This window comes from Pseudophryne corroboree, chromosome 9 (assembly GCF_028390025.1).
Source record: "Pseudophryne corroboree isolate aPseCor3 chromosome 9, aPseCor3.hap2, whole genome shotgun sequence".
Lineage (NCBI taxonomy): Eukaryota > Metazoa > Chordata > Amphibia > Anura > Myobatrachidae > Pseudophryne > Pseudophryne corroboree.
In genome coordinates this window covers 176,599,988-176,615,570 of record NC_086452.1, presented here as the reverse complement: position 1 = coordinate 176,615,570, position 15,583 = coordinate 176,599,988, and the positions used below count along the sequence as shown (strand labels likewise).

The window sequence follows — 15,583 nt, the reverse complement described above, 5'->3', positions numbered from 1 at the left end:
ACAGGCGGCACACGGCAGTGTTACAATGTAGCGCCTATGCGCTACATTGTAACCAATGATGGGAACTTTGTGCCCTGCGGTTGACCTAAAGTGACGTCACCGCTGAGCAGAAAGTTCCCATCATTGGTTACAATGTAGCGCATAGGCGCTACATTGTAACACTGCCGCGTGCTGCCTGTCAGTGAAGACAGGAGCACACAGCTGATCAGGAGAGTGCTACAACGTGGCACTCCCTGATTGGCTGAAGAAACCCACTTAGCCAGAAGGCAAAGTGGGTTTCTGGCATTCGTGGGAAGGTGACCCATGTGCAAACATGGGTCACCTTTCAGTTCGTGGTCGGGCAACCGTTTTTTTGTTTTATTCAAGTACGTGGATTAACCCTGGATTATCCGAGGAGCCTGGACCACTGGATCTGGTGAGTAGAATTTCTTCAACAGGTACCCCTTGGATTCTACTGGAGAAGAGGACCGACCTGCGTGGGAACATAAGGTAAGTATGTATGTATGTGTGTATGTATGTAATAAAATTATACTTTCACGGTGTGTGTGTCTTGTGTTTTTTTGGGTATTTTTTTAGTGGTAGTACTACAGGTACCAGCGGGCCCGTTTTTCCGCCGCATGCTGGTACTTGTGGTTCTCCAAGTACCAGCATGCGGGGGAGGCTTGCTGGGACTTGTAGTACTGCTACTAAAAACAATATCTTTTATTTTACAACAAAGGCTATCAGCCCTCCCATCCGCAGCCCATTGGATGGGGGGGGGACAGCCTCGGGCTTCACCCCTGGCCCTTGGGTGGCTGGGGGGGGGGGACCCCTTGATTGAAGGGGTTCCCACTCCCCCAGGGTACCCCGGCCAGGGGTGACTAGTTGGATTTTTGATGCCACGGCCGCAGGGCGCTGTATAAAAGTGACCCCCGGCTGTGGCATTATCTGTCCAGCTAGTGGAGCCCGGTGCTGGTTTTAAAAATATGGGGGACCCCTACTCTTTTTGTCCCCCGTATTTTTGGGACCAGGACCAGGCGCAGAGCCCGATGCTGGTTGCTTAAATATGGGGGAACCCCTGTCATTTTTTTCACCATATTTCTGCAACCAGGATCGGCTCAAAGAGCCCGAGGCTGGTTATGCTTAGGAGGGGGGACCCCACGCATTTTTTTTGGGGATTTTACATTGTTTAATTAAAAATAAAAAATAAAAAGAACCCCAGCACGGATCACACAGATCCGGCCGAGATTGATTGTAAAAAAAAACGGCAGTGTTTTGCTAATCACTGCCGTAAAATTAGGTAAAAAAAAACGAATGACATCGACATCGGAAGAAAAGAAAAACCCGAATACGACAGCTTAGTAAATCCATCGTAATAAATTCAAAAAGTTGCAGTTTTACACTGTCGATGTCATTCGTGATTGAACTTTGACCTATTTTCGGGAATTACGAATGTTAGTAAATGTACCCCTCAGTGTCAGCCTCTTCCTGCAATGTGTCATGTATTATAGATAGGCATGTAACCGGTATCCTGGTACACACAGTTTAATGTAAATATTTTCATAAGCTATTAACTGCTTTTCAGGTCCTGATATTGTTAAGGATGATGGTATCTATTCAAAATACTTCATAGAATTCTCGGCAAATGGAAGATATGCTTTAAAAGTACGTGTTGAAAGTAACAAGGGTAAAAGCCGTTTGGTACAGCCCAGTAATCGTGCCCTATACGTTCCAGGTTTTATAGTAAATGGTAAGAAACAGTCTTATTTCAATTGTCTCCATGTTATAGTTACAATAAATTTAAAAAAAAAAAAAAAATATATATATATACAGTTCTAGCGTGGACACTCAGGGGTAAATTTACTAAGATTCGTATTTTCCCGTTTCAGGTCAAAGTTCAATCACGAATGACATCGAAAGTGTAAAACTGCAACTTTTTGAATTGATTACGACTAATTTACTAAGCTGTCGTATTCGGGTTTTTCTTTTGTTCCGATGTCGATGTCATTCGTGGTTTTTTTTCTATTTTTACGGCAGTGATTAGCAAAACACTGCCGACTTTTTTTACAATCAATCTCGGCCGGATCTGTGTGATCCGTGCTGGGGTTTATTTTTTTTTTTTTTTTTTAATTAAACACTGTAAAATAATAAAAAAAAATGCGTGGGGTCCCCCCTCCTAAGCATAACCAGCCTCGGGCTCTTTGAGCCGATCCTGGTTGCAAAAATATGGGGGGAAAAATGACAGGGGTTCCCCCATATTTAAGCAACCAGCATCGGGCTCTGCGCCTGGTCCTGGTCCCAAAAATACGGGAGACAAAAAGAGTAGGGGTCCCCCGTATTTTTAAAACCAGCACCGGGCTCCACTAGCTGGACAGATAATGCCACAGCCGGGGGTCACTTTTATATAGTGCCCTGCGGCCGTGGCATCAAAAATCCAACTAGTCACCCCTGGCCGGGGTACCCTGGGGGAGTGGGGACCCCTTCAATCAAGGGGTCCCCCCCCCCAGCCACCCAAGGGCCAGGGGTGAAGCCCGAGGCTGTCCCCCCCCATCCAATGGGCTGCGGATGGGGGGGCTGATAGCCTTTGTTGTAAAAGAAAAGATATTGTTTTTAGTAGCAGTACTACAAGTCCCAGCAAGCCTCCCCCGCATGCTGGTACTTGGAGAACCACAAGTACCAGCATGCGGCGGAAAAACTGGCCCGCTGGTACCTGTAGTACTACTGCTAAAAAAATACCCAAAAAAAGACAAGACACACACACCGTGAAAGTATAATTTTATTACATACATACACACATACATACATACTTACCTTAAGTTCCCACGCAGGTCGGTCCTCTTCTCCAGTAGAATCCAAGGGGTACCTGTTGAAGAAATTATACTCACGAGATCCAGGGGTCCAGGCTCCTCGGGAAATCCAGGGGTAATCCACGTACTTGAAAAAAAAAAAAAACGGTGTCCCGACCACGAACTGAAAGGGGACCCATGTTTGCACATGGGTCACCTTTCCACGAATGCCAGAAACCCACTCTGACTTCTGTCTAAGTGGGTTTCTTCAGCCAATCAGGGAGCGCCACGTTGTAGCACTCTCCTGATCAGCTGTGTGGTCCTGTCCTCACTGACAGGCAGCACACGGCAGTGTTACAATGTAGCGCCTATGCGCTACATTGTAACCAATGATGGGAACTTTCTGCTCAGCGGTGACGTCACTTTAGGTCAACCGCAGGGCAGAAAGTTCCCATCATTGGTTACAATGTAGCGCATAGGCGCTACATTGTAACACTGCCGTGTGCTGCCTGTCAGTGAGGACAGGACCACACAGCTGATCAGGAGAGTGCTACAACGTGGTGCTCCCTGATTGGCTGAAGAAACCCACTTAGACAGAAGTCAGAGTGGGTTTCTGGCATTCGTGGAAAGGTGACCCATGTGCAAACATGGGTCCCCTTTCAGTTCGTGGTCGGGACACCGTTTTTTTTTTTTTTTCAAGTACGTGGATTACCCCTGGATTTTCCGAGGAGCCTGGACCCCTGGATCTCGTGAGTATAATTTCTTCAACAGGTACCCCTTGGATTCTACTGGAGAAGAGGACCGACCTGCGTGGGAACTTAAGGTAAGTATGTATGTATGTGTGTATGTATGTAATAAAATTATACTTTCACGGTGTGTGTGTCTTGTCTTTTTTTGGGTATTTTTTTAGTAGTAGTACTACAGGTACCAGCGGGCCCGTTTTTCCGTCGCATGCTGGTACTTTTGGTTCTCCAAGTACCAGCATGCGGGGGAGGCTTGCTGGGCCTTGTAGTACTGCTACTAAAAACAATATCTTTTCTTTTACAACAAAGGCTATCAGCCTCCCCTTCCGCAGCCCATTGGATGGGGGGGGACAGCCTCGGGCTTCACCCCTGGCCCTTGGGTGGCTGGGGGGGGGACCCCTTGATTGAAGGGGTCCCCACTCCCCAGGGTACCCCGGCCAGGAGTGACTAGTTGGATTTTTGATGCCACGGCCGCAGGGCACTATATCAAAGTGACCCCCGGCTCTGGCATTATCTGTCCAGCTAGTGGAGCCCGGTGCTGGTTTTAAAAATACGGGGGACCCCTACTCTTTTTGTCCCCCATATTTTTGGAACCAGGACCAGGCGCAGAGCCCGATGCTGGTTGCTTAAATATGGGGGAACCCCTGTCAATTTTTTCCCCATATTTCTGCAACCAGGATCGGCTCAAAGAGCCCGAGGCTGGTTATGCTTAGGAGGGGGGACCCCACGCATTTTTTTTAATAAAATAACAACTTTCCCACCCCTTCCCACTGATATACATGCACGGATCTCATGGATCCCTGCATGCCTATCCAATCACGGAAAAAAAAAGTAGGTCTGGTTTTTTTTAGCACTTTTTTACGAGTTTTAATTTTTCACGGCAGTGTTTGTTTGTTTTTTGCTTTGCACTTCTTAGTAAATGTCCGAGATTCATACTTAAACAGCCGCGTTTTGACCGATGGTGTATTCATTCGTAATTTTTTACTTGGACTTGCAAAAAATTACGAATGCCCTCATCTCTGCCGTGATTAGTGTTTAGTAAATTACCGAGATGACACTTTGATGAAAAAACGGCATCTCGGTCAAAATCGGGAGCTTAGTAAATTTCCCCCTCAGGGTCTTATTGTAGTAAATGAGTGTATTGAAAAATCACTGCATGAATCCCAACGTTTCGGGACAAACATGTCCCTTTGTCAAGGTGAATAGCTATTCACCTTGACAAAGGGACGTGTTTGTCCCGAAACGTTGGGATTCATGCAGTGATTTTTCAATACACTCGTTTACTACAATAAGACCCTGAGTGCCGCTGATTGCTTTATCGCCTTTCGCCTATATATATATATATATATATTAAAGATGAGCGGGTTCGGTTTCCTCGAGATCCGAACCCCCCCAAACTTCACCTATTTGACACTGTTCCGAGGCAGCCTTGGATCTTCCCACCTTGCTCGGTTAACCTGAGCGCGCCTGAACGTCATCATCCCGCTGTCGTATTCTTGCGAGATTTGTATTCTATATAAGGAGCCGCGCGTCGCCGCCATTTTCACTCGTGTTTTAGAGATGATAGCGAGAGGACGTGGCTGCGTTCTCTCAGTTTCTGTGTTCACTGTTCAGTGTGCTGCAAATATCTGTGCTCAGTGTGCTGCAAATATCTGTGCTCAGTGTGCTGCAAATATCTACGTTCTCTGCCTGAAAACACTCCATATCTGTGCTGCATTGTAGGAGGACAGTGCAGGCATTTGCTGACCACCAGTATATATATATAGCAGTACGGTACAGTAGTCCATTGCTCTACCTCTGTGTCGTCAAGTATACTATCCATATCTGTGCTGCATTGTAGTTGTGCGCAGTATATAGTAGGGGGACAGTGCAGAATTTTGCTGACCACCAGTATATATATATATATATATATATATATATATATATATATATATATATATATATATATTATAGCAGTACGGTACAGCAGGCCATTGCTATTGATATATTACTGGCATATAATTCCACACATTAAAAGATAGAGAGCAAAAATGTGGAGGGAGGCCGGCCACTTGGGTCGCTTAGCTTAGCCTTCCAGCGACCTTGGTGCACCTTTTTTTTTTTTCTTTGCATCCTGTGCTGTTTGGGAACTATTTTCTTAAGTGCCTTCCTGTCTGACACTGCAGTGTCACTCCTAGATGGGCCAGGTGTTTATGTCGGCCACTTGGGTCGCTTAGCTTAGCCATTCAGCGACCTCGGTGCAAATTTTAGGACTAAAAATAATATTGTGAGGTGTTCAGAATAGACTGGAAATGAGTGGAAATTATGGTTGAGGTTAATAATACTATGAAATCAAAATGACCCCCAAATTCTATGATTTAAGCTGTTTTTGAGTGGTTTTGGGAAAAAACACCCGAATCCAACAAAAAATTTTCAGGGAGGTTTTGCCAAAACATGGCCGCGGAACTGAATCCAAAACCAAAACACGAAACCTGAAAAATTTCCGGTGCACATCTCTTTTTATATATATATATATATATATATATATATATGCATGTGTATGGTGCGGCACTCCAGGCGACAAAGAACTCAGGGCCAATGCACACCAAGTTGAAAAACAACGTTTCAATGCCTTTATTTGGGCATTTTCATCAGGTCAACATATACAATAAACTCACTTACCTATATACCAAGTGCAATCACCCAGGTGTGGAGAAGCGTGCGGACGCCGGGACACACGCCCGCTCCGTTCGCGCACCTCACTGACGTCAGCCTATGCCGCGTCATCAGCCAGTGCCCGTCACCATAACAACCTAGGTAACAATGAACCTGTTTAACACGGCAGCAGATAATACACTCAGCACGGAGAACACAGTATAATGAGCCTAACATATAGACATGAAACATAATGCAGCCCAAATTAACATCTATAGTCGCACCCACCAAATGGTACAACATATTAGATCCTGTGGCTATAGAAAGATCCATAAAGACTCCCAAACAGAATATGGAACCAAAACATCCCACTGCCCTTGTAAAAGACCATTAGGGAAAAGGAACCGAATCATAATATTAAATGGACAGGCAGACCTATATTAAAGGGGCAAATAATTAAATAAAACAGTTAAGACCCAATTGCTCGTTCAGGCCTCTTGGAAACATAGTACCAAGTCGGTGGATCCAACGTGTTTCCAACTGCCGCAATTTCAGACCACGATCCCCGCCTCTAAGCGATACCGGGACATGGTCAATCATCCTGTATCGGACAGATACTAGTGGATGACGTGCCTGTGAAAAATGCCTAGCCACCGGTTGGTCGCTTGACCCCTTGGCGATGGCCATTTTTATGGCTGACCTGTGGGCTGCCATACGTTCCTTGAACATACGTTCAGTTTTACCCACGTATGACAGCCCACAGGGGCACATAAGTTGGTATACAACATACCTCGAGTTACATGTTAATGTATGATTTATATACATAGTACGCCCTGAAAGGGGGTGCTGAAAAGTGTTGCCACTCACAAGAAATTGACATGTGGTGCACGTACATCTAATACATCCCCTAGGGGCAATACTAGAAGGCACCGCTAAATTGGTGGTAATATCGGTTTTTACAAGAAAATCTCTAAGATTTTTACGTCGAATGTAACAAGACATAAGTTTGGTTTGTTGCAAGTTTAAATCAGGGTCACTCTGTACAATGTGCCACAGTTTCTTGGATATATGGTTAATCCCAGCACTTACAGGGCTGAATTGACCTACCCATGGGATAATATTTGATTGTGTCAATTTCTTAGATTGACTACATACCAAATGTGACCTGTCCATCGCAAGGGCTTTGTTCTTAGCCTCCAAAAGGAGGTCTATGGGGTAACCCCGTGCCTGAAATTTGGCTACCATAATGTTCATTTGTAATTCAGCCTGTACTGGATCCGACGTAATTCTACGTATTCTCAATAATTCAGAATACGGAAGTCCAGTTTTAAGAGGAGCAGGGTGAAAACCATGAAAATTAAGTATATTGTTGCGATCCGTGGGTTTACTGAATAATGATGTATGTATAGTACCATTGATAATAGATATACATACATCCAGATAGTTAATTGCTTGTTTACTCATAGTATAGGTCAATTTAATAGGGTGGTCACATTTGTTATGATTGTCAATAATCCCTGCCAATCTATCCTCTGATCCTTTCCACAATATCAAGAGATCGTCGATATAACGACAATACATAACTATGTTATCTGAGATGGCGGGGTCTTCAAAAAAATTTGTTGTTCAACCGAAAACATATATATATTGGAGTACGATGGGGCCACAGAGGACCCCATCGCACACCCGGTTCGCTGGAGATAAATACTGCCATCAAACAGAAAAAAAAATTTTTGTAAGAATTAGTTGTAACAATTCCACACACAATGATATATCTGGTCCCTTATAGTCAGGGTGTCCACAAAGGAATTGGTGCAGCGCATCCAAACCAAGATCATGAGGGATGACAGTGTACAAACTCTGTACATCTACGCTGCACAATATAACATCATAATCAAGTTTGGGCAATCTAGACAATTTAAGCAGCAAAGAGCTAGTATCTAGCAAAAATCTTGGATGCGACTGAATACAAGGCTGCAGCAAGGAATCCAGGTATATAGCTAACGGTTGAAATAATGCATTGGTAGCTGAAATTATAGGGCGACCTGGTGGGTTAACCATACTTTTATGTATCTTAGGTGTAGTATACAACACTGGGGTAACCGGAAACTTCGGGACCAATGCATTACGTAATTCACTGGAAATTAAGCCTGAGTTGACCTTTCAGGCAATTGGTTTAATAAGTTGAATGACCAATTGCAATTACATAAGCGTGAACTCATCAAATTCAAGGCGCAAAAGCGCCAAAAGGTGGACATGGACTATGAGCAGCACAATGTTTATCGATGGACAGAGCCTGCACCTAAACGTGATTTTAAAAAAACTTTTTTCCGACGGAGAGCCCACAGGACTCGTGATCTTGAATCTTCTAATGAGAACACATCCAATACCAGTGATCCAATACCAGTGATTCGGATCCTAGCACTTCCAAATCCCAGGGTCATCACCCTTTAGGGATTATCAACAGGGCGCAGACCCCCGGCGGAAGCGACACCGCAGGTATACCAGACGTAGCCGGCAGTGGAAGGGTGGGTCGTCCACCCAAGAATCCCAGAATGCAGAGACACTAATAATCAACTTATCCTGTTATGATTTAAGTCAAACTGAGATTGATGTACTTTCGCGAGGTCTGTCGTTTATACCGACCTGTCGACCGGACCCCCTACAGTGGAAAGCTGACAAATTTCGTCTTCATAGACAATTAAAGCTTAAAGAACATTTTGCTAAAAGCACGGCGCCACTTAAGGAAGACTTTGTCACCCCCTCTAAATTACAAAAAAATTTGCCTAAATCGACTTTTGAGCCACAAACGCATAATGCGTCCATACGAACATTTATGTGATTACTGGAAGATGAGACGGATGCATTTAGAGCCTCTGCGCCTGTGCACAGACATAATTTGTCAAAATTGGAGAAGCAAGCGCTGGATAATTTATCATCACAAAAGGACCTTATATTCAGACCTGCTGATAAGGGCGGTGCCCTTGTTATACAAAATCTTATTGATTACAAACGAGAAATTGAGAGGCAGCTCTCAGACTCGAATACATATTGTTGTCTTCCTGCAGATCCCACTAATAGATTTAAAGAGGAATTAGTGAGTAAGCTTGATGAGGCTGTCAACTCAGGCTTAATTTCCAGTGAATTACGTAATGCATTGGTCCCGAAGTTTCCGGTTACCCCAGTGTTGTATACTACACCTAAGATACATAAAAGTATGGTTAACCCACCAGGTCGCCCTATAATTTCGGCTACCAATGCATTATTTCAACCGTTAGCTATATACCTGGATTCCTTGCTGCAGCCTTGTATTCAGTCGCATCCAAGATTTTTGCTAGATACTAGCTCTTTGCTGCTTAAATTGTCTAGATTGCCCAAACTTGATTATGATGTTATATTGTGCAGCGTAGATGTACAGAGTTTGTACACTGTCATCCCTCATGATCTTGGTTTGGATGCGCTGCACCAATTCCTTTGTGGACACCCTGACTATAAGGGACCAGATATATCATTGTGTGTGGAATTGTTACAACTAATTCTTACAAAAAAATTTTTTTCTGTTTGATGGCAGTATTTATCTCCAGCGAACCGGGTGTGCGATGGGGTCCTCTGTGGCCCCATCGTACTCCAATATATATATGTTTTCGGTTGAACAACAAATTTTTTTTGAAGACCCCGCCATCTCAGATAACATAGTTATGTATTGTCGTTATATCGACGATCTCTTGATATTGTGGAAAGGATCAGAGGATAGATTGGCAGGGATTATTGACAATCACAACAAATGTGACCACCCTATTAAATTGACCTATACTATGAGTAAACAAGCAATAAACTATCTGGATGTATGTATATCTATTATCAATGGTACTATACATACATCATTATTCAGTAAACCCACGGATCGCAACAATATACTTCATTTTCATAGTTTTCACCCTGCTCCTCTTAAAACTGGACTTCCGTATTCTGAATTATTGAGAATACGTAGAATTACGTCGGATCCAGTACAGGCTGAATTACAAATGAACATTATGGTAGCCAAATTTCAGGCACGGGGTTACCCCATAGACCTCCTTTTGGAGGCTAAGAACAAAGCCCTTGCGATGGACAGGTCACATTTGGTATGTAGTCAATCTAAGAAATTGACACAATCAAATATTATCCCATGGGTAGGTCAATTAAGCCCTGTAAGTGCTGGGATTAACCATATATCCAAGAAACTGTGGCACAATGTACAGAGTGACCCTGATTTAAACTTGCAACAAACCAAACTTATGTCTTGTTACACTCGACGTAAAAATCTTAGAGATTTTCTTGTGAAAACCGATATTACCACCAATTTAGCGGTGCCCTCTAGTATTGCCCCTAGGGGATGTATTAGATGTACGTGCACCACATGTCAATTTCTTGTGAGTGGCAACACTTTTCAGCACCCCCTTTCAGGGCGTACTATGTATATTAATCATACATTAACATGTAACTCGAGGTATGTTGTATACCAACTTATGTGCCCCTGTGGGCTGTCATACGTGGGTAAAACTGAACGTAAGTTCAAGGAACGTATGGCAGCCCACAGGTCAGCCATAAAAATGGCCATCGCCAAGGGGTCAAGCGACCAACCGGTGGCTAGGCATTTTTCACAGGCACGTCATCCACTAGTATCTGTCCGATACAGGATGATTGACCATGTCCCGGTATCGCTTAGAGGCGGGATCGTGGTCTGAAATTGCGGCAGTTGGAAACACGTTGGATCCACCGACTTGGTACTATGTTTCCAAGAGGCCTGAACGAGTAATTGGGTCTTAACTGTTTTATTTAATTATTTGCCCCTTTAATATAGGTCTGCCTGTCCATTTAATATTATGATTCGGTTCCTTTTCCCTAATGGTCTTTTACAAGGGCAGTGGGATGTTTTGGTTCCATATTCTGTTTGGGAGTCTTTATGGATCTTTCTATAGCCACAGGATCTAATATGTTGTACCATTTGGTGGGTGCGACTATAGATGTTAATTTGGGCTGCATTATGTTTCATGTCTATATGTTAGGCTCATTATACTGTGTTCTCCGTGCTGAGTGTATTATCTGCTGCCGTGTTAAACAGGTTCATTGTTACCTAGGTTGTTATGGTGACGGGCACTGGCTGATGTCGCGGCATAGGCTGACGTCAGTGAGGTGCGCGAACGGAGCGGGCGTGTGTCCCGGCGTCCGCACGCTTCTCCACACCTGGGTGATTGCACTTGGTATATAGGTAAGTGAGTTTATTGTATATGTTGACCTGATGAAAATGCCCAAATAAAGGCATTGAAACGTTGTTTTTCAACTTGTGCATTGGCCCTGAGTTCTTTGTCGCCTGGAGTGCCGCACCATACACATGCATATTTGATCCAATGTGAGGGCACCCGGCGCAGCATTGTCATTAATGGGAGAGACGGACCCTCTGTTGGCTATATATATATATATATATATATATATATATATATATATATATATATATAGAATTGTTTTATCTCTTTATATGCATAATGTTTTGCACATAGCTTATAACACTCTGTTGTTGAAAGAAATTATAATTATATATGTATGCATATATATACAGTGGGGATTGAAAGTTTGGGCACCCCAGGCAAAAATTAATTTTAATGTGCAAAAAGAAGCCAAGGAAAGATGGAAAAATCTCCAAAAGGCATCAGATTACAGATTAGACATTCTTATAACATGTCAAAAAAAGTTTAATTTTATTTCCATCATTTACACTTTCAAAAGAACAGAAAACAAAAAATGGCATCTGCAAAAGTTTGTGCACCCTGCAGAGTTAATACCTTGTACCGCACCCTTTGGACAGCTGAGACCTGGCAGTGTCATGGATTGTTCTCAATCATCGTCTGGAAAGACCAGGTGATGTCAATCTCAAAGATTTTAAAAGCCCAGACTCATCTGACCTTGCTCCAACAATCAGCACCATGGGTTCCTCTAAGCAGTTGTGTAGAACACTGAAACTGAGAATAGTTGACGCTCACAAAGCAGGAGAAGGCTATAAGAAGATAGCAAAGCGTTATCAGATGCCCATATCCTCTGTTCGGAATGTAATTAAGAAATGGCAGTCATCAGGAACAGTGGAAGTTAAAGCAAGATCTGGAAGACCAAGAAAAATATCAGACAGAACAGCTCGCAGGATTGTGCAAAAAGCAAGTCAAAATCCACGTCTGACTGCACGATCCCTCCAGGCAGACACTGGAGTTGTGGTACACTATTCCACTATAAAGAGATACTTGTACAAATATGGTCTTCATGGAAGAGTCATCAGAAAAAAATCTCTTCTACGTCCTCACCACAAAAGTCAGCGTTTGAAGTTTGCAAATGAACATATAGACAAGCCTGATGCATTTTGGAATAAAGTTCTGTGGACCGATGAGGTTAAAATCGAACTTTTTGGCCAGAATGAGCAAAGGTACATTTGGAGAAGGAAGGGCACAGAATTTAATGAAAAGAACCTCTGTCCAACTGTTAAGCAGGGGGGTGGATCAATCATGCTTTGGGGTTGTATTGCAGCCAGTGGCACAGGGAACATTTCAAGAGTTGAAGGAAAAATGGATTCAATAAGATTCCAGCAAATTTTGGATGCTAACTTGATGCCATCTGTGAAAAAGCTTTAGTTAAAGAGAGGCTGGCTTCTACAAATTGATAATGATCCTAAACACACCTCAAAATCCACGGTGGATTACATCAAGAGGCGTAAACTGAAGGTTTTGCCATGGCCTTCACAATCTCCTGACCTCAACATAATTGAAAATCTATGGATAGACCTTAAAAAAGCAGTGTGTCACAGACAGCCCAGGAATCTCAAAGAACTGGAAGACTTTTGTAAGGAAGAATGAGCGAAGATACCTCAAACAAGAATTGAAAGACTCTTGGCTAGCTACAAAAAGCATTTACAAGCTGTGATACTTGCCAAAGGGGGCAGTATTAACTCTGCAGGGTGCCCAAACTTTTGCAGACGCCATTTTTTGTTTCTGCTCTTTTGAAAGTGTAAATGATGGAAATAAAATCAAACTTTTTTTGACATGTTATAAGAATGTCTAATCTGTAATTTGATGCCTTTCGGAGATTATTCCATCTTTCCTTGGCTTCTTTTTGCACATTAAAATGAATTTTTGCCTGGGGTGCCCAAACTTTCAAATCCCACTGTGTGTGTGTGTGTGTGTGTGTGTGTGTGTGTGTGTGTGTGTGTGTGTGTGTATATATATATATATATATAATATGTGTGTATGTATGTGTGTGTGTGTGTGTGTGTGTATATATCTATATATATATATATATATACAAAAAAACAACAGTATCTTTATCTTGCGTCCGAATGAAAGCAGCACTATAGGAGAGATTTCTGTTGAAAAATCTCGATTACATACAAATTAAAACACAATTCCCAAGTGCGCTATATTAGATGTAATTACAAAAAATCTTCCAAGTAGACCCAAGTGGATATCCACTAAATGCTGAAGAACAATAATTCCTGGGGACCTGAAAAAAAGATAACCCCTCACCAAAAAGTCACCCAAACAAGAAACCAAAGGCCAATTAGTAAAAGATATTTGTTTAATATCGTAAATTCAAACATATTATGTTAAAAATAATTTGTACACATATTGTTTGCAAAAATTTTACATACAAATGATTTATATAAAATATATGTGTCAGTAGATTCTATCCAGTACCAAATGGTAACTTCAGACTCTCCCTCACCTTTTTAAGGTGTGAGCTCAAATAAAGGGGGTGTCTTCACAAAACTGGATTAATAACTGACAGACACAACGCGTTTCATCTATATGACTTCATCAGGAGCAACAATATAGGGAAAAGTAGAACCAGATCAAAATTGGGAAATCTTTGTATCAAAAGGTCTCACAAATGCCTACTTCTAAATTAATAAATTCATCTCCTATTAAGTTATTAATAAAGGCTTAAGGTACAGCTCATCTGAAAAATGGAGACAGCCATGTACCAATATTCGCTGAACCGCCTGAATGAAATTATACCCCCACAAGGGAGAAAAAGTGTCAATATGCCGGCTGTCGGGATTCCAGCGCCGATATACTGTGTGCTGGGATCCCAACAGTCTGCATACTGAAGACCACCTCATAAACAGAAGGTCAGCAGAGTGTCAGGAAATCAACACTGCATATGGGTAGCCAAATCACAGGAAATGCAGCCATGTGACAGAATAAACTCAATAATCTGGGCTGGCCCTGATTGTGGGGAGAGACAAATTTTTAAATGCCAGGCAGGACAGCACCTTATCTGATGGGAATGCAGAAGGTCTGACTAACTGCAGCATTGCTGAAGCAGCAGAATTCCAGAATACAGTGCATCTCTGGATAGAGAGAAGTTACATCTAAAAAGTCCGTAGTCAGCTGAAACCAGATCTTCAAGCCCTAACACATGCTAAATGACTTAGAGGCCTATTCATTAACATTATTTTTACTAAAATAATGTGACAAAGGGTGTTTTCACACCCTTTTCACATCATTTTAGTATCACTTAAATGTATTGAAGGGCTTTGGAGCAACCCTTTAATTCATATTTTTTTTTGTAACCCACATGCCATTTCCCATACTTATAATGGGAAATGCAATCTGGTCCGATGGACACACAATCTGATCACTTGTAAAAAGAAAAAAACAAAGTAAAAAAAAACCCCCAAAAAATATACTGTTACCAGTCCAGGAGCCGGTGATCGGTGCTCTGCTGCAGGCTGCCGGGCGCCAGGTCCTCCATGTGCTGCGCTGTGACCCCTGGTGCAGTAAAGTGAAGCAGCAAAACGGCAGTTCACTTTACAGCACCGGGGGTCACGGCAGCGCACAGGATCAGGCAACCAGCAGCCCTGCAGGAGCAGCGATGACCAGCTCGTGGACTAGTCAGTATATTTACCGTGCAGGAGGGGGGGTGTCTGCGGCGGGTGGTTGTCGTGATGGCGGAATCGACCCAGCTGTGGTGGTAGCAGTGATATCGGCAGTGGTGGCGCATGCGCAACAGGACATCGGAGTATCTTTTCCGAAAAATACCCTGTCGATGCTGCGGACAGGCATGCGATAATTGATACATTCGTGTGATGTAATCAATTATTGCAATGCGGTTTCGGGCGATTTTATCACCTCACATCCATATCCTTGGATGCGGATGGTGATAAATAGGTCCTTAATCTCAATGGATCACCATAAGTGCTGTCAGTTTATGAACACACACAGATACAAGAATACAGGCAACTGGAATGCCACAAGCTATATATCACAAGCATATATATAAGGACCACGATAATCATAATAATAGGACAAATTTATAGTTGAATATAAATATACACCACCCTATCATCTGTATTTTGAGTTGCACATATTTTAAATTAAAGTTTAAATCTTACGTACTGTATAAATGTAGCAAAACGAA

At 42.7% G+C, this 15,583-nt stretch overlaps 1 protein-coding gene across 1 annotated transcript in view; it reads left to right on the top strand.

The window, feature by feature from the left end:
* The window catches only part of CLCA4 (chloride channel accessory 4), a 162,574-nt gene that overhangs the window by 120,366 nt on the left and 26,625 nt on the right, over positions 1 to 15,583 (top strand). The window contains exon 12 of the mRNA XM_063941503.1: positions 1,565 to 1,729. Coding sequence (XP_063797573.1) covers positions 1,565 to 1,729 — 165 coding nt within the window. The remainder of the gene's footprint in view (positions 1 to 1,564; positions 1,730 to 15,583) is intronic.